The sequence below is a fragment of the Ursus americanus genome, chromosome 12 (genome assembly GCF_024610735.1).
Source record: "Ursus americanus isolate L20-20 chromosome 12, mUrsAme1.1.p, whole genome shotgun sequence".
In the NCBI taxonomy this organism is placed as follows: domain Eukaryota; kingdom Metazoa; phylum Chordata; class Mammalia; order Carnivora; family Ursidae; genus Ursus; species Ursus americanus.
The window spans coordinates 30,448,087-30,467,262 of NC_142138.1; the positions used below are offsets into that span (position 1 = coordinate 30,448,087).

At 37.7% G+C, this 19,176-nt stretch overlaps 1 protein-coding gene across 11 annotated transcripts in view; it reads left to right on the plus strand.

Moving 5' to 3' along the window:
* The window catches only part of ST6GALNAC3 (ST6 N-acetylgalactosaminide alpha-2,6-sialyltransferase 3), a 514,884-nt gene that overhangs the window by 316,932 nt on the left and 178,776 nt on the right, over positions 1-19,176 (plus strand). The window contains exon 4 of one of the 11 annotated variants that reach the window (XM_045801993.2): positions 1-19,176. This exon is cut by the window's right edge and continues 63,719 nt beyond it. The exons of the other annotated variants lie outside the window; for them this stretch is intronic. Within the exon in view, the coding sequence (XP_045657949.2) occupies positions 1-256 (256 nt within the window). The 3' untranslated portion in view covers positions 257-19,176. 11 annotated transcript variants of the gene reach the window in all.

Here is a 19,176-nt window from a genome sequence, read left to right on the forward strand (position 1 = left end):
GCTATTCGTGTCTGGCTGCATCATGGAGTATTGCAACCAAACTGAAAAAGACAGCTGTGCTCGTGTTTTAGAAATGAACAGAATGGATGGTTTTGGTAAAATCTGGTTGGATGACAAAAGGTTGACCAAATGGCCTCAAATGACCTGTTATCTGCTGTATGATTTAAATCTGTGTCCTAACTTTAGCAGCGTGAATTTTATTAAGGATTTCCTATCTGACGTTCATGGCCAGATTTCAAACAAGAATATTTTTTAACTTTTTATGAAGGAAAATGTCAAAATTATAAAGTAGAGAGACTAATGGTGTAATGAACCTCTGTATACTCACTGTTCTGGTTGAGTAATTATTAACTCATGGCCCATATTGTTGCATCTATATCCCTCTACACTTTCTGCCCCCCGAAGGATTATTTTGCAACAAGTGCCAGACATCATATTATTTCATTCATTAACATTTCAGCATGTATCTCTAGAAGATAAAAAAACACAATGTCATTGTCCTACATAAAAACCAACAATATTTCTTTAATAACATTATATAGTTTGTTTTCAAATTTCTCCAATAATTTTATTAATATTTTAAAAATTTAACTTGAATTAGGATTAGCATTATGATCCATACATTGCTCAAATCAGGATTAGCATAAGGTCTGTACATTACAATTAATTAATATGTCTGCTATATTTCTCTTAACCTGTATGTCCCCCCCCCATTATTGGAGAAAAAAAACAAAAAACAAAAAACTATTCATTTGTCCAATAGAGTATTCCACAATCTAATTTTTGCTAGTTGTACCCCCATGATGTTTTTTGTTCATTGGTATTTCTATATTGAGGCTTTCTTTATTGGATTCAGGTCATTTTGCTTCTTACCAAGACCATTAGGTGGTTCTTCTATCAGCAGGAATACTATCTAGTTTTCTCTTTTTATGTTAGCAGTCATTAATGATCATTGTCTAAATCCAATAATTCATTAGATGTTGCAAAATGGTGATATTTCATCATTTTTTCACCTATATTAGCTAAGACTTTATAAAGAGAAACTTGTCCTCATTAAACATTTTTTTAAACGAGAGATAGACGATAGTACCAATCCTTTTTCTTTTATCAGTTCTAAGGCATCTTCCCTAGCATCCTCCAAAAGTGACCAGTAAGTTTGTTATTATTAATATTGACATTGACATATTTAACCATATTTGAAATATTTCAGTCCATGAGAATTATGTTTTTATGCTCAAAGTGTCCTATTTTGTGCTATTGGACTCTCTTCAAAGTAGTTTTGGAGTCCTTTTGATATGCCGTTGGTAATTTTGGATAGCTTCTTTGATTCCTGGTATTATAGGATGATTCAGGCTCTTCTTGTATATATTACGATGCAAACCTGGATCCAGACATTTCTCCAAAGAACTTTGGTGCTGCAGGTGCTCATTGCTACCAGGTTTGTCTTTGTTTCTTGGTCTTTCCATTGGACACAGCTAGTATAGAAACAATATATGCCGTACATGTCATTTAAAGATAAAATCATCATGTGTTCGAACTGAAATTTCCAATTCAGATTCAGGGCTACCGCATTTTAATTTTACCTCATATATCTTATGTGTGTTTCTCCTTTTTGCCATATTGGCAATCACAGGTCCTAGAGACACCAAAGGAATTACTCATCTGTTTTATCCCACAGCATACACACAACAATCTTAGAATAAGAATGATATCACAATGTGCAATATTACTACTGTCAGCATTTTAAGACTATTTTACATCAAAGATGACGTTTTAATGGCCAGCATTCATGTGGGTCCATGCTCACAAAATGTGTGTTGGTTTTATCCTAACAAAAGTTTTAAGTATTTTTCTCCTCGGGCACCTGGGTGGCTCAGTTGGTTAAACGTCTGACTCTTGACTTTAGCTCAGGTCATGATCTCGGGGTCATGAGATCTCCACGTGGGGCTCTGCACACAATGAGGAGTCTGCTTTGGATTCTCTCTCTCCTTCTCCTAATTCTCTCTGCCCCTCCCCCTGCACATGCGTGCTCTCTCTCTCAAATAAATCTTTAAGTAAATAAATATATATATTTATTATGTATATATAATATATATATCTTATGTATATATAATATAGATATAATATATATGTTTTTTTTCTCCTAAGTTAATAGGAATATGTCCAGTAGATATACCATTGTTGACATGAGGGAGTAAGGAAAAAAGGATGTCCATTTAATTTGACTTTTGTTGTAAAGCTACTTTGGTTGATTTTCCTGAACTTACTGGAACTTTCTAGCAAATGCTCATTTTCATCACCAGGTTTTTAATGGAGAGGTTATGTCACCATTGTGATGTATAATTTATAGAAATAAAAAAATGGTGTCCCTAGTAGTTAAAATGAATCATGATAGGAAAATGACTACATGGAGTCTCTCAGAGAAAAAATTGGCTCTCAGTTTGCGTCTTCAAACTGTTAAAATCCTTTTAAAGAAATATAAACCCCTCCCCCATTTAAGGTGTGCACCTTTTCGTTTTTTCCAGTGCTTTTTATTTTTGTCTTAAGGGATTCTTCATTGAGGAAATATGAAGTAGTAGAAGAAATATATGTAGTGTTCAATTTCCTAGAATGTGTTTAGACCAACTCATAAGCATATTGGAATACTTTTTCAAACCAAATGAAATTTAATTTGCTTTCTTCTCAGTTACCTACTAAAATTATTTGGCCTGTCAATTAGAAAGAGTGACCTTGTGGGAAAGGCTGAGAGCACGGAAAGAGAAGGCATTTTGTCCTTTTCTCTTCATCCTCTAGGGCCCACTTTTCTCCAGAATTCTAGGTCTTTGGGGTGGCAGTCACCTTTATATTTTCACTTAACCAAATATTTTTCTGGGAAACAACCTGCAACAAACCAGAAAACTTTGGAATTAAAGGTCTTATATTCAAAATAATCTGTACCAAAATGGATCTTTTTTTTTCCCCTTTGATTGGTATGCATAAATAATATGAGCCCACTGACATTTACACATTTGCATTAATACATCTTAAGACTGAAATACCCTAGAGGTGATGTAGGGCTGACAGTGACACGTGGCGCCACACTCGACATCTGAAGAATGTGATTAGGTGCCTAGCCAGGTACTGACGCAAAATGAATGTGAACGCTCCCAGAGAAGCAACAGAGAGCCAGTGTGAGATATTCTTACCTATAGGCAGGTGGGCAGTTGCAGCTTGCCTCCCACTTTAGAAATACATTGGCAAATGCAAGCACATTATTTAATTAAGTAATAATTGAGAAAGCTATAGTCCCCATTAAAAACGCAAAGCTAATTTAGGGCTGATAAAGGGCCCTGAGCTGCCCTAAATAGGTCTTAATTAGCTGGCACCAATGTGGCTCCGCCTTCAGGGATGGATGAAATTAATGAAAGCTAGCAGCAAATAGATCAATGTTTCAAGACGTTACTGCCTCAGGTGCAGAGGATGAGAAGGGAGGGAGTTACTTTTAAGGATCGTTTAGGAAATAGGGTGCACGAAAGTCACTTTCGGAAGACACTGTCAACATGGCAAACTGATTCATAAATATCAAGATGGCTGCGTGTTTAATATTTGCCAGCACGCTCCATCCATTCCCCCTCCATCCTAAGGAGAGAAAAAGAGATCAGTGAGGCGTCATTTCTCACTGCCTTCTGTTGGAGACAGGTTTGTCATCTGGCATGTTGTTAAGTCCGCCTGGGTTTTGCTATTTCAGCTTGGCCATTTTAAAAGTTTCTTATGCTGCCATGTGATCGACTTTAAGGGCTAAGTTGGCTCACATCCCTTAGGTCTGCAAACCCTTTGTGGTTTCTAGAGTGGGAAGAAGTTTCAAGCCTCCTCCCCCTGAGAATTGGGGAACTCTCAGTTCCCTCAGTTGGGTTACAAGGAAGGTAAGCTGCCTCAATAAAAGTAGGGCAGCAAGGGGCAGGGGCAAAAACAAAACCAAAATAGAACAAAACACTGTGATAGCCTGAGAGTCAGCCACAAGGCACTGAAATGTGCCTAATTCACCCAAACTAGTACTATTATTCTACCTGGACTCTGAAAACAAAGATTTCTAATTATTTGGAACTCAGAATAAACAGGTATAAACTCAAGGAAATCCTAGACCAACAGAAAATAGGCAAAGTAGAAAAATTCTTGGATTGAAAGGCAGGGACACAGTATTAAAAACTGTATTTTCCTTTTTTTTTTCCTTTTTGAAGATGGTCTTTGCAAATACAGCATCTCAGCACTTTTTCAAGAGCAACGTTGACACACCTCTGTTAAAATGAATTAATGTTCCCATCCCAGCTGATATATTTGGCAGGAACAATAAGTTCACATAGCAGTCGTGGGCAGGCCCATAGGGCTCCTGAGTCAAAAAGTGTAATAAGGCGTCCAGGGCTCTGTTTTCATGCTAACAGGCATTGGGAAACAAGGGACTTCATTTTTCCCATGATTCATTATGGCATCCAATGACCTACATTAGGCCTCCTCTATAGTACACATGGGCTGGAAATTAAAAATTCAATAAAAAAGAGGGAAGAATCTATTTCAATAGTGGGAGAAGGGAAGGGATGTTTATAATTTATCAAGCTATCAGTACCATCCTGCCATGTGCTTAAAAACACACACATGTGTGCATGCACACACACTGGGTTAAAACTATGATATATTTGACAAGACAGCTTGGTTGAGGATTAATAGAAGAGAAACAGCTAAGATTCAGTGACCATATTTTTAAAAGGAGGGCTGTGCCGACTACTGGTAGTTGTAGAAATCAAGACTTTGAAACCATTCTACCTGGGGAAATAAGTTCTCCTGGGCTTTAGGGTATGAGTTGACAGAATAGCTAAATGAATAGTCAGATTATATCCTGGAGAAAGAAGGTCCCGACAGACACTTAAGCTGAACGTGAACGGTCCCTCAATATGAAGGCTTTTGAACACTACAAAGGGTGTGAAACTCAAAGACAAATAGGCCTGAAATTAGAAGACTTGTTAGAATATATATCTACACTTTTAAACTTTATAAGGCTTTAAAGGTTTTTAACTTCTTCCCTTGTTTGTTTGTTTATTTAAAATCGGGGGAATATCTCTTAAACTGGTTTACTTCCCTCTTTCTATAATTTGGATTTCTCCCCTCCTTTGATTTTTAATTTCAACCATTTCTGTCTCTGTTCAAGCTGAGGGTAAAATCAGGAATATTATGAATGGTTATACACTTGTCCATAAAAAACATATGAACCAAGAACAGTCTCCTTTCTTTTTCCTCAATTGTTGTATGCCTTGACTCTTAAGACAAAGTTGGTTGTTTTGAGGCTTTTCGTGCTATACTGTATCCATCTGGATTACTAGATTTTTAATTGCTTGGACAAACATTTCAAAGTAAAAATTGTGTCTGAGATATTGTAGGGGCTCTATAAGTATCTGCTGAATTGAATTTTTTGCTTCTCTGAAAACAAAATAAGAGACTTCTTATCGGGTGTGGTATTATTATTATTATTTTCCCCTTTTTAAAGATTTTATTCATTCACTTGACAGAGAGACAGCCTGCGAGAGAGGGAACACAAGCAGGGGGAGTGGGAGAGGAAGAAGCAGGCTCCCCGCAGAAGAGCTTGATGCGGGGCTGGATCCCAGAATGCCCGGGGTCACGCCCTGAGCCTAAGGCAGCCGCCTAATGACTGCGCCACCAGGGTGTGGTATTATTGACCTTCTAAATGGACTTCCCTCCTTGGCTCTTTCTCTCACTAAAGAATGGGTCCTCTAAATCAATACAGTACTTTTCTTTCTCTCTTTCTTTTTAACACAGTACTTTTTGAACTTCATTGTGCTTATAGTCACCTGCTGATTCAGGTGATTTAGAGTGGAACCTGAGAATTTGCATTTTGAACATGTTTCCACGCCAGGCCAGTGCTGTTAATCTGCAAATGATACTTCGAATTCTGCTATTTTAGATTGCTTTGATTGAAGGGACAAGACAACATTTCATTATTCCTTGAGCCAGAGAAATGCATAAGTGAAGAGTAGCTGTTTCCCAGATAGTTTGGTAATCTGCTTGTAGTTGAATCCCAATTTTGTGACTGCTTTGTTCCTGGCCGATTAAGCATGGTGCCCATCTTAAGTCTTAAGAATTCAACAAGAATTGGGATGCCTGGGTGACTCAGTCGGTTGAGTGTATTCTGCTCAGGTCATGATTCCAGGGTCCTGGGATGCAGTCCCAGATTGGGCTCCTTGCTCAGCGGGGAGCCTGCTTCTCCCTCTGCCTGCCATTCTCTTTCTCTCTCTCTGATAAATAGATAAATAAAATCTTAAAAAAAAAAAAAGAATTCAACAAGAATTATTTATCTGATCTCACTGTGTTTATTTGTCGTTCTCTCATTGATGACATACTTAAGGACAGGGACTGTGCCCATCTCCATTTTACTCTCCAACCTACCCTAGTGGTGGTTTGTCACTAAAATAGCAAATGTATTGTTTTCACTCTACTTCTCTCAGCTAAATGGCCCACAGATATTTCAGGTTTCCTTGAAATGACCTCAGCAATAGCTCGTTTTCTTTCTTTTATCATCACCACTACAACTGATCCAGGTTAGGCCCTCTTTGCCTCTCACATGGTGACTGCTAACACAGCCTTGACTCTATGGCTTTGCAGAGGCTGTTCCCTTTGCCTAAATTGTACTTCATCCCATCACCATGCACACAAGTGCATCCTTTATGAGCAAATCAAATGTTACCTCTTCCATTTATAATATCTTAAAGCCTTTTATAATATCTCTAATTAGAACTCATATTTCCTCTGAAAATCCATAACGTTTGGACTTTTTAAAAAATGGAAATCATCACTCTCTACCATGCATTATTGCCATTGATGTCTGATGTCTTCAGGTAGTCTATAAACTCTTTGAGAGAACAGCAGCTCTTATATATTTGTTTCCCTAGCACCTGATACAATGTTTGACTTAATAGGTATTCAGTAGACATTTGATGGATGAATGAATGGATGAGCAAAGGAACAAAAAAAATAATACCTGATAGGTGTTTTGTTTTGTTTCAGTTTACAAGTCCCTTTGCCACTTGTTGAAATCCTTGTGAATTTCTTTCTTTAGTATATAGGGGTCACTATAATACGAACAAGGCAAGTTCTGGGTTTGTGTTTTGATAGAAAAGTTTCCACAGTTCTATTCAGACAGACCACCCCTCGCTCTACCTTCCCCAAAGGTTGCCACATCTATTACCTTCTCTAGGGACTTTGTGACTGGGCACTGGGTTTTTAATAAGTCGCTGACAGAGCCATTCCTCAAATACAGGTTTCCATTTGAGTTTCATGTCCGTGGCAAAGCAGGTTCTGAGACTTCACTCACAATTCTGTTACCTGTCAGTTGCCTGGTGAAAAAACAATTGCTAGCACCCAAACCCAAGGTTATACTCTAGGGCTCTAGGAAGCAAATACAACCACCATCCCTGAAGACAGGAAACAAAAGACCCAAGTAAAGGAGAACTGATCAGTCCCAACTTTATCTTCTAATTATCTCCCACAGAACATTTTCTTCTTTGATAACAAAGAAAGTGAATTGCCTTAGCGAAAATTCTTTCTAAAAACTTCATAAAAGAAAAAAAAAAAAGATGGTAGGAGTATCTTCCAACCCACTGCAGAAATAATTGGTGAATTTGTACATGGATTTAGAGGAGAATTAATGAAAGTGTTTTGACATAATTTAGATCTTGTCACTCTTCCACTCAAAACCCTGGTATAGCCTACTGTTTCCCTTAGAATAAAAGCACAAGTTTTTACAGTGATTTACCACTACTCTCAGGGTGATCTGGCCCCTTGTTGCCTCACTGACCCTCACTGATTAAACTTCCTTCGTGCTCACTCTGCTCCAGCGACACGGACTTCTTAACTACATCTCAGACATAGTAGGCATGCTCCCTCCTTCAGCCTCTAGCCTTCTGCTGTCCTAGGACTACACTTTGAGAACCACTGTGGCAGAGAAAGATATCAGGAGTTATATTCAATTATTTTGAAAACATTTGGTCCTGTAATCTTTATACTGTTGGTGTAGTGTTATGTGAACACCTAAAGTTATTTTTATTATGATATTTTTAACGGTGAGAATTTTTTAACCTCCTGCAAAAATCCAACTACAGCTCTGTCGTTTTATTTTTCACTTTCTTAAGATCTTGCTCCTCTGTAATCATGCCAGATGGTGCTGCTCATTAGCTTATGAGGAAAGGATGCTTTATCATTCTAGACAGAGAGACAAATCATTCTGTTCTCTGACTTTGAGTCAAGAATCAACATTTGGGTGTATGCTCAACCTACTATTTGCTTTACAATTTTGCTCATTAGGTATTTATTATCCTGACAATATATGAGCTAGTCATTATCCCTCTGTCAAGTATTTCTTTCAAATTATATTCATTTAAAGTTCGTATTGGCACCGTTTGACAACTGCCATCATCACAGCATTACCTCCACTAATATGTAAGTTCTCTTTTGCCTAAATTATCTGGGTGAGGTGGTTATCTAGGAAATAATATCCATAAAATGAAGATGCTGGGTAATGTTCTATTCTCTGACTTACCATGTTCCAAATGGATAAGTGGGGCAATTGGTATTGCTAATTTAGTGAAAAACAATAAAACTTGAGGGGAAAAAAATAACATTATGACCAAAATCATTGCATTCTTCTCATTCATTGTATGTTCTTCTTATGAAAAAAGGCATATGATTTAAAGAAAATTGCTAAAAAACAAAAGGAAACTTCAGGTACTTAGTGAGACACTGGCAAGGTAGACAGAGATCCTCTTACCCAGTGAAGTGGAGAACTAGTTAGAATTCAAGATACCAAAAAATATATATATATATATATATCATATATATATGTAATATATATATGATATATATTTTATATATCTGAGATATTAAATTATTGGAGATATAAGAGATATTATATTCTTGGAGATATTACATTATTGGAGATATTAATAATTAAGATATTAAATTATTGGAGAAAAATTATGGTTTTCACTAAAAGGATAATTAAATTATTATTAGAGAATTCTGGCAAAGACACTATGACAGCCATATATGTAACTGTCTCCCAATATGAACAGTTTATTATCCCCAAGAATGCTTCCCTATACCATGGCAATATTGAACATGTCAAATTTTCCTGAGCTGTTGTTGAGTGGAGAGTAGGGGAAAGAGAAGGAGATCTAGTCGAAGAGTTCTGGGAGGGGTTGCCAATCTGTCTTCATTCTTCTAGTTGACAGTAGATATTTGACCATTATGTCTTTTTTAACTAAGATGGTAATATCCTCATGATGAAATGAGTATTCCACAGCTTATGTGTATCATTGTGGAGGGCCAAGAGCTCTGAAAGTAAATGCAAAACAAAACAAAAAAAAGGGTTGCTGTTTCAAGGTGACTTGTTCACTACCTATTCTGTATTTCTAATGTGTTATGCAGTCCTTAACAAATAAAGTCATGTTTACTTAGGAGTGGATTATGTTTTTTTCATCAATGGAGCAAATTTCACTAATATTTTTATATGGTTATAATTAATTGGCCCCTTCTCTCCTCTTTTATCTTTACTTCATTCATAACTCATCTGATAGTTCACCATCCCACCTTGATCAGAAGAGAAGTTGCTTCTAAAGACTGAACTGTTGGCAACTTTGTCACCTGGAAAGAATTACATAAAATATGTGAAAAACAGAAATGACTGCATAACTGGTTCATCATATTTTCCTTAGCAGGTGGATTCTTGGTGGGCAGAGAGTGTGTTTCTGGTGTTTTTGCTGCCAAGCACATTGAGGGTGCTCAGTAAATATTAAATAATAAGAAGAATTTCCTAATTAAGATGAACATTTTTCTATATTAAGCAGATGGTGCTCAATAGGAGTAGCCCATTATTTACAAGTATGACACAAGGTGCTGGCAATTGTCTAGGAAACATGGCTCTCACTTCAGATGCTGATTATATGTTAAGGCAAACTTTTATGACAAACAGCTTGATCAATATTAGGTAATGTTTATGATAAAAAACTGTGAATAGGGGTGGACTTTGTGTATGTCTGTAATTCTGCTGTTTCGATTATTAGTATTGACTTCAGCTATAAGAGTATTTCTTACTATTTGCTGCAAGGCATGTTTTGGCAAATCACTGTGTATCTGATTTCATCCCACAGACTCACCATTTGACTTGAATCCTTGTTACTGCCTGATTTCTAAAGAAATTTTTCTTTCAAGTCCTTTGAGTATCTCTTTATGGTTTCTAAAATTAGATGTGAACACCTCCATGGTATTTGCAATGCTTATATTAGTAGCTGAAACCTCAGTGGAACTAAGGAGAGTTAATTAGGCATTCCCAAAATACACATCATTTTATGATTTTGCAGATCACCCCGATGGAAATAACAGTCTAATTTCGTCAAGTCATGTAAATTACAGTGAGAGGGATGATGAGAGTAGGCAATTCTCAGTTCTTTGGAGAAGTTAATTTTGTTGTCAGCACACACACATCTCCAAAAATCACAAACCACAGGCAGAACTTTCTAGCTCAAGTGAGATTTGGTGATCATATACTATTTCCATTTCTAACGTCTGCCTTCTATAAAGGGTCTATGCAAATAGGGGCTTTCAAGGATGTAAAACTGGCAGCTTCCTCTACTAGGAGCTTGGGGAGCAGCTGCCATGCTTTCTCATAAAGGATTGAAAACATCCTGTTTACTAACATACACCCACACGCCCTCACCCACTACGCTCACACCAAGCTATTCTATTCAGGCAGAGTTTTTATTTTGGTTTCAGATAGGCAGCACAGACGTGCTCAAGTCTTTTACAAACATTTCATTCATTCTTTGAGCCCGTATTCCCTGGGTGCTAACTAAGTGTCAGACGTTGCCCTAGACATGGGGGATGCACTGATACTTGAAACATATTCTCTCATTTTATTGGGAACTCATCAGAGGTCCTGGCATGTGTTGGCAGGTTCTTTGCATCCGGTCTCACCTCCTTATTTTTAATATTTATAAATCACGCTCATCAGGCTGTCAGTAGGTAGGAAATGAAAGTAGCTGAGAAACCCTGCCAAGACAGAACAAATCCCAGAGTGAACTAAAAATATGTTGACCACAAGGATGTGCGGCAAACCAAGATGTGTTCTCGAAGCAGCAAAAATTACTGTGGTGCCAAAGTCCAACCTTTACAAAACTGTCAGATCATCAGTGGCCTAGAGATTTCACCTGTGCTCTCCCCAAGCCCTGTTAAGAAATAATGACCATGTGCTTTCTACAAAGCTTGGAGTCTTCCCAGAACGTGAGCTCATAAATATGTTAGCTAAAGCAAGGCGTATGATAATATAGAAGATGAATCATTTTCCTCTTTTGAAAAGCATGTATTCTATAACTCAGTATGTCTTGGAGACCTCCCAGAGACCTCTATGATTTTTATCTCTCATTGTCTTTAGGTTTTGATTCAAATGTTGCCTCATCAGAGAGCCCTTCTTTGACAATACCCTCAGTTTGCCCCCCTCCCCATAACCTGCTCTCTGAACTTTATTGTCTTTTTTGTCACTTATCATGGCCTGACACATAATGGTTTTGCTCTTGTCCATCTTCGCCTCACCTGACTATAGGCACCAGGAGAGCAGGACCCCACGGACCCAGTGCTGTATCTCTGCCCCCTCAAGTAGCACCTGGCACATAGGTGACACTCACTCCCCAGTTGCTGAATGGATGGCATGATTCTGTTTGGAATTGTTAGTTTCTTAATTTAAGAAGCAGCATCAGTCAAGAACTTTTAGGGTTGGAATGGGACTTAGAAATCTCTACCCTACTCTGTCCCAACATTTTTCATAGCAATATTCCTTTGTGCAATTTTACCCCTGTAGGCTTTATACTTTGAAAAATGTTATCCACAAAAGAACTACATTTGTTAAGTAGTATTCATTTTTTCTGTCTACATAAATCTGAAATAAATGTAACTGCCATCAGAAATTCTGATAACCAGAGGTGATAGAGTGCCGGCCAGAAACCAAAAAAGTGGATGTGTCAATAAGACTTTGAGTTGAATATAGAAATGATTCCTATTTGACATTTCAGAATTTTATACATAGCCCAATAATCTCTATTGCCAACTTCACGGTCCCCTCGTACAGAGATCACAGTAAGAAAATTCCAAAATGAGCCCAACATGCATCTCATGGATGGGAAACGTCTAGATTTAAGGACTTTCTCAAGGTCACACCTCTTCTTGTAGTGGAACTTCAATCACAAGGGTCTTCTGAATCCTATAGTAGTGCCATGTTTACTGGTCCATGTGGCTTCCCCACCATTGCATTGAGCACCAGCTGCAGCAGTGTTTCTCGAATGTATTCTGTGGACCATCTGTTTCAGAATCTTCTGGAACATCTTGATAAAACAGCTCCTCAGCCCTATAGATTAATAATCTCTGGGCTCTGCATTTTAATCAGTCCCTCAGGTGTGTCTTACATGTTACCAGTGTTTGAGGATAAATCACATATCATGTGCTAGGATTCTTGATTCTCCTCCATTGATGGAAAAATAAAATATTCAAATCTTATCACCAAATGATATGAATACATCTTTGTTGAACACTTTGACCAATAGCTTTTCTCAGGGAGGGACACTGGACCATGTTAAAATCTGTTCTGTTTTATCATCAAGATAGATAATAAGCTTTGAGCTCCTTTGAAGTTTTGGGTTTCCGTCTAACTAGTTCATTAATTTTTTCCATGAACCTTGTAGAGCTCAAGGTGCCCAGGATTCAGACATAACGGGGAAGCCCTAATGAAGTGGGGGGAGACGTAGTGAAGTTGGTTTCAAAGGGCTACGGGGAAGCCCTGAGGGGCTTGTGATGCCTCCATATGAGGCCTCAAGACCAAGTAATACAACCAGCTAAGGCCAGGTGTTTTCTGTGCTACATTTCTAAATCTCTTTTCATACTCTTTGACACCTCTCCACGTCCACCAAATAGTGTCAGTCTTCACCAGAAAGAATAATGAGGGGATCTGCGATCTTTCTGAGGTAGTGGTTAAAAATGAAAACCTTGTCAGATGTTATTATTATTGTTGCTGCTGTGAGTTTGCAGGACTTATAATCACTATCATTGTAATCATTGTCCATTCGCATCACCCTTTACCTTTGTTCTAAAAAATGTCTCCCACTCTTCATCATCTTTGAGGATGAATCATACAGTTCATCAGCATTTTACTTCTTGACGCACAACCTTGAGACTGAGCAATTCAAAAAATTTCCCAGAAATGGCTTTGTGGGCTGTTAATTTAATTCTCTGAATGGTGAAAACTGCGTAAGACATTTTTCAAAGGTTAGGCTATTCAATATTTCATACCATGGAAACCGACTTAAGAAAGATCGGATATTTAAGGCCACAAAAAATGAGGGGAAAATAGACTTGAGAAAACCTTATAAACTAGAACTTCTCATAAGAATATTAATATATTATTTTTCTTCATCTTGAAATATCCTCAGGCATGTGTTGAATGAGCTGACTTCATGGTTGTAGTTTTGTTGTTCTTTCCATGTTGCTTTGCAATTCTCCCTGTGGCCATCATATTGATTTGAACACTGTGGTCATCATTCTAGGAAAATGAAGACATTAATAACTGGGTCTCTATGGACAGATTGTAATAGAAAACCTTATAAATAATTGCCCACTAATGGGAAAATTGAAAATATGCGCTGTATTATAATGGTCATAATGTAATCATTAAAATTACAATTATGTGACAATGAAAGAACTCATTATGCATTAGTTTATCTTTACATAATGTTAATAGCTAATGAAAGTGTGACAATTACATCTAATTAAGTTTAACAACATTTCTGCACTTCTTGTAAATGGACTATATTTTGCTTGAAACAGTGTATGTGGAGACATTAGTGAAGCTGAGGTCCATCACTATTATGAGTTTTGAAATGTAACCATCAGTCCGACTAGAAACCGTAACTTAGTGCCTTTTTGTTAAATGAACTGGACGTGTGAGTTCTTACCAAGGGTAGCTTTATAAAAAGGTTTCTTGGATTGTGTCATTCATGTAGTTAAAGTAGCCATTAGCCTTTCTTCTCTCACAAATTGTGTGTTTCTGTGCACTTGATTAATTTATCTTTTGTCTGTAATGATCGAGTCATACTACAATTTCAAGTCAGTGGACGTTCGCCCGGATTGGGGTGATAATACTGGATGGGGTTTGGTGCGTTAGTGCTTTACCATAGATTATCCTGTATTCTATTTGTGTGTTCTGTGGCAACTCTGTGTGCTTCACTTTTCCTGTGTGTAAAGTTAGTGTGAAAGTAATAATATCTCCCTTCTGCACTTTTGTTGGAGTTAACATTTAATTATAAATTTAATTTATAATTTTAGCCGGGCCCTGGCACATGGTAAGCATTAGTAAATAATAGTGATTATGATTTATTTTACAGCTGTATTATAATATCAAGAGAACAATTCCAAGCTCAGTGTCAGTTTTCCTTCACTGACATTTTATTATGTATTCAGGTAATCACTCAGACTTTTATTTTTCCCTTCTTTAATTAAAAAAAAAAGTTATTGTACATGTCATGTTGAAAACAGCATGCGACCCTTAGTAAGTGATCAGCGTGTTCTTCCGAATGGAGTTTTGAGATGGGAGGCGTTGGCTAAGTCACCAGGGCTTCCCACTCTTCAGGTTTTACTTTCAGAAGGATGGACTGTGGGTTCCTTCCAGACCCTTGACCACTGTCATCGGTCTTGGATCATTAGGAAGCCTAGACTATGGAAGGAAGTTCAGGTAGAAGTTGCAGACCAGTCTGTGGCTATGGTACTTCCAAGAAGCTATGACACTGGCCTGCCTTTCTTTTTTTCTTTTCTTGTTCGGTTTGTAAGGTAAGCACAAAGGAAGCTTCATTCGCTGAGGGGACTCATCCAGCAGCCAACCGTCATTGTTACCTGTTATCTCAATCTCTGATATCACTTCTAACCATTGTTCTCTCAAACTAGATTAGCTATTAGGTATTTTCTTTGGGAAACTTAACCCGTCTTGAAACTTGGCTCATTTTTCCAAACCAAACTCTGTTACCAAATCCTTGGTTTCTTGCGTCATAGTATTATATGATCGAATGCTTTATTTTTATTTCAAGACTCTCATCATCTTATTAAAATTTTCTCCATCTATTCTGTTTCCCATCTTTTGCCCTTTTTGCACATTTTGTACTTCCAGCGGAGTAATCATACTGAATCATGCCAGCGTTTACTTCGCCTGCCCGCAAGTCCTTGATGGCTCCTCGTTGCCTTTCATCTGGCATTTTTGTCCTGAGGACTTTGCCCTACCCTCTCTCCAACTTTGTCACCAACTTGTTTTTACAGGTACTCTCTAGCCCAACCAAATGAGTCTCCATTATCGCACAATACTTGGAGCCTTGCATTTTTGCTAGCCCTGTTTCCGCAGCTGAAATGCCCTTCCTGTGGTATTCTTGTCATTTACATCTGTTTAGGCACAGCTCAAGAGTCGGTTCTTTCATGCACCTTCTCTAACAGCACTCTTTATCTCTCTTTCCTGCGAGTTCATCAGGCCTTTATTTTGCCTGCCCTGTATCGTACACTCGGTATAGGCTGCTTTGGCTATTTCTTATCCTTTCTGCATGGTTCTGGCTGGCCAGTGGGATTGACGAGTCTGGAAGCCCCTCAAGGCTGTCTTACATTTCTCTGTGCAGAGTACTAGGTATATATTAGGTCCTCAACAAATATTTGTTGATGAGAATGTCAGTTTTGTAAGCACATGGAAATGATACTCAAAAGCCTTCCTGCAGCCACTGCAATCTGCCTGGAGCTAATTTCATACTTAGAACTAATGTTTTCTGAGCCTCCTTCTTAGAGGAGTCTTGTCAGATCTCTTGGTAGAATTAAGCACAATCCCCTCTGCCCTAAATTTAAAGACCTTCTCCTTGGGGAAGTGTCCTTTTAGCTGAGAGTTTTTGAGAGAAGACAGACATGCAGGGTTTAGCATCATAGCCCTGGCAGTTCCATCTTCTGCTGAAGGCCACTATCTCAGTCTCCCAGGTTAGAAGAGTCTCTAACTTACCTTGCTTTTGAAAGAGCTGGTGCTGGGTCCTCTGTAGCAGATGACACTTAGCAAACCTCAGAAATAAAAGCTGTGAACAACTTCGTTACTAACAAACTAGGTAACCTTGGTCAGGTCACTTCCTGCAATCTGCAGGTTTTGTTTCCTGTACTCTAAAATGGATGGAGAACTCTACCATTGAAATTTGATGATTTTTATAGTTTTGATCAGCAGCTAGATTGATCCAAAGAAAATAAACATTGTTATTTTGGTGAAAAAATAAAATTCAAGGCAAATCTACCTGATTTCTTCGTAGCTCTCCTTCTCATAGGAGCCAATACATCACGGGTTCTCTCCTTTCCCTCTGTCCATGTCTGTGTCTGTGTCTGTCTGTCCCTGTGTCTGTATCTCTCTGTGTCTCTGTCTCTGTCTCTCCCCCACCTACACACACACACACACACACACACGCAATTCTCTAACAAAACAGTTTTTTCCCAGAAAGCTGTTTCATGCTGGGTTCTCTCTTCAGAAAGAGCTGCCAATGAAATAAGACACAGGGCTTGGATAAGAAGCTGACTTCCTTTTAGAATGACTTATTTTATACACTGAAAAAATTCTGGCTGAAATATGTAGCTAAGTTGCCTTCATTAATTTTTTTTTATCTTTTATAATGCTGAGTGATTTGCCTTTTTTTTTTTTTTTTTAGTTAGGGACTTAACTATAACTAGAAGTCTTTTCTTTCATCTGTCCCACCCTTAACTATTTTGATTGTTTAACAAAAATAAAGCAAAGAAATCGAGCAGTCCACAGACTTACAGAGGTGGTCTTCCAGGGTGAAATAAGGGGTAAGGGGCATCTTCGTTCTTATGTTGCTTTTCGTCCTGTGGCCATTCCAGCTGCCCTCTCCCTCTTTGCTTGTTCTTTTCTCTCTCCTCCTTGTACCTGCTCGCTCTGTTCTCTCTGCACCTCTTTGTTCTGCCTCAGAGCTCATGCTTCTGCTACTGATGCTTTTCAGTGCCATGGTTTTTTGAGACAGGGTGGTTTGATCACTTTCTTTTCTTCTTCCTTTTGAAAGCTTTCTCTGTTCTGTGTATCTTCTGGATGGCTGGTAACACTTGCCATTCTTATTAAGTTTTGTTCTTGTTTTGATTTTATTTTTCCTTAAATTCTTTTTTCTTTAGCTGTATGAGAGAAAGAGATTTTATCCTCACTCTTATTCCAGGTTTTCCTTTCTGTCATGTTTTATAATGTGAATGTGAAGTGTGTTTTAAAGACCAAAAGGATAGATAGCAGAGTGGGTGGTGGGGTTGTGCATGATTTCTGTTTTCTTCATTATAACAGTCTATATTTTCTGAAATTGTTTCATGGCACATATGTGCAAATATTTATAGTAAGAAAGAAAAAGCAATAAAACCATTTCCATTTGGCAAAGAAAAATATCTTAATGAGTGCTCGGCTTTGGGTCTTGCTTCTAGCTCTCCATCAAACCTCCTTTTCCTTGTCTGTCTTCACCACCAAGCGTGACAAAATGGCTGGCTGAGCTGGAGATGGACAGTAGTCCACGGGGAGTGTAGAAAAGAGCTGATGGTTAGCAGCCGTCTATAAGACCGCAAGTCACGGGTCACTTCTGTTGAATCCCCAAAGCCAGGCTCTTGCTGCCAGTTGTTCCTAAGTGTAAGAAATGCAGGGAAGTAACACTGACTGCCTTAGGAAATCCAGGACCCTTTGCCCAATATTTTTGAAAGCTGCTGATGATAGCAGATAGCGGTGAGATGTGATGAGGCTTGTTCATTCAACAGTATCATGCTGTGATTCAGAAGTTTAAAAATTTTTTTTAATTTTTATCTAATTTATTCATTCATTTATTTATTTTAGCATTCTTATTGATTGCTCTTATTGATTACCGCATGCTCATTTAAGTTGCATGACAAGTGTTGCTCTTTGTTCACTCCTCACAGATAACAATCTCAAAGAGCAAACCATAGCAGGTCACCAGAAACCAAGGTGGTAGGAGTCAGAGATGGAGGTAATGAACTTTGGCCAGAGAGCAGAGCCCTTTTTACATGTCAGTAAGATTTTGTCACTTATTGTATACATATGAACCTAGGCATGGATTTCAGGACTATGAAGTGTCATATTCTAAATACTTTGGTCTTTAGGCTGTCCACTAAATGCGGATTTCTCTCCTAAGGAATCAACCCACGTAGTATGACAAATCAGCATTTCATTTATTTTTGCAACAAGCATTTATTGAACACCTACTACACCCACTATATGCTAAACACTCTGCAACGATGAATAACAGAAATTTCCTGAAAGTACTTCTGGTGAGGGGTGCAGACATGTTCACAAATAAATGCAAAGCAAGATTATAAAAAAGAATTTTAGAAGAGGTAGCTATTTACGGATACAGTGCAAAGAAAAGTTAAAGTTCTATTAAACCATTTTTTATTATCAAATGAACAGAATTGTCTTTGTATTGAATTCACTACAATGAACTGATATATGGGTACAGTTGGATATTATGAGCTGTCACTGGAAGATAACTTTTCATTGCCATTTTATATTTCGGTAATTCATATTCAGTACTCTTAGTCACTTAGTTTTTCAATATCTCATTCTCCTTATCTATAAAGTTGAGTTAATAATTCATATATTCAATATTCAAAAAGTATATAGGTTAGAGATATTAAAAATATGCACCAGAAAGTTGATTGAAAATATCAAGAATATGAATCTAAAGACAATTTGAGAATATATATAAAATGAAAGGTATTATAACTGTTATTATTAGCTTATATATTAGCTTATATATATATATATAGGAAGACAAATTTTTAAAATATGTGCATGTAGTACATGGAGAGAAAAATCTAGTATCTCCTCTTTCAGAAATAAGGAACATTCTTATTCAGATGTTAGAGCAATGGTTAAGGTAAGTTAGAGATTTGACTTGAATAATGTTTGAATTCCCATGTTTGAATGATAGCTCATAGATATGATTGTCCTCAATGCTGGGTAAATAATTTAAGAAATCTAAAAAGGTGAACTGCACTATGCTGAATGATACTCTCCTTGGATTCTGTTGTCTGGTC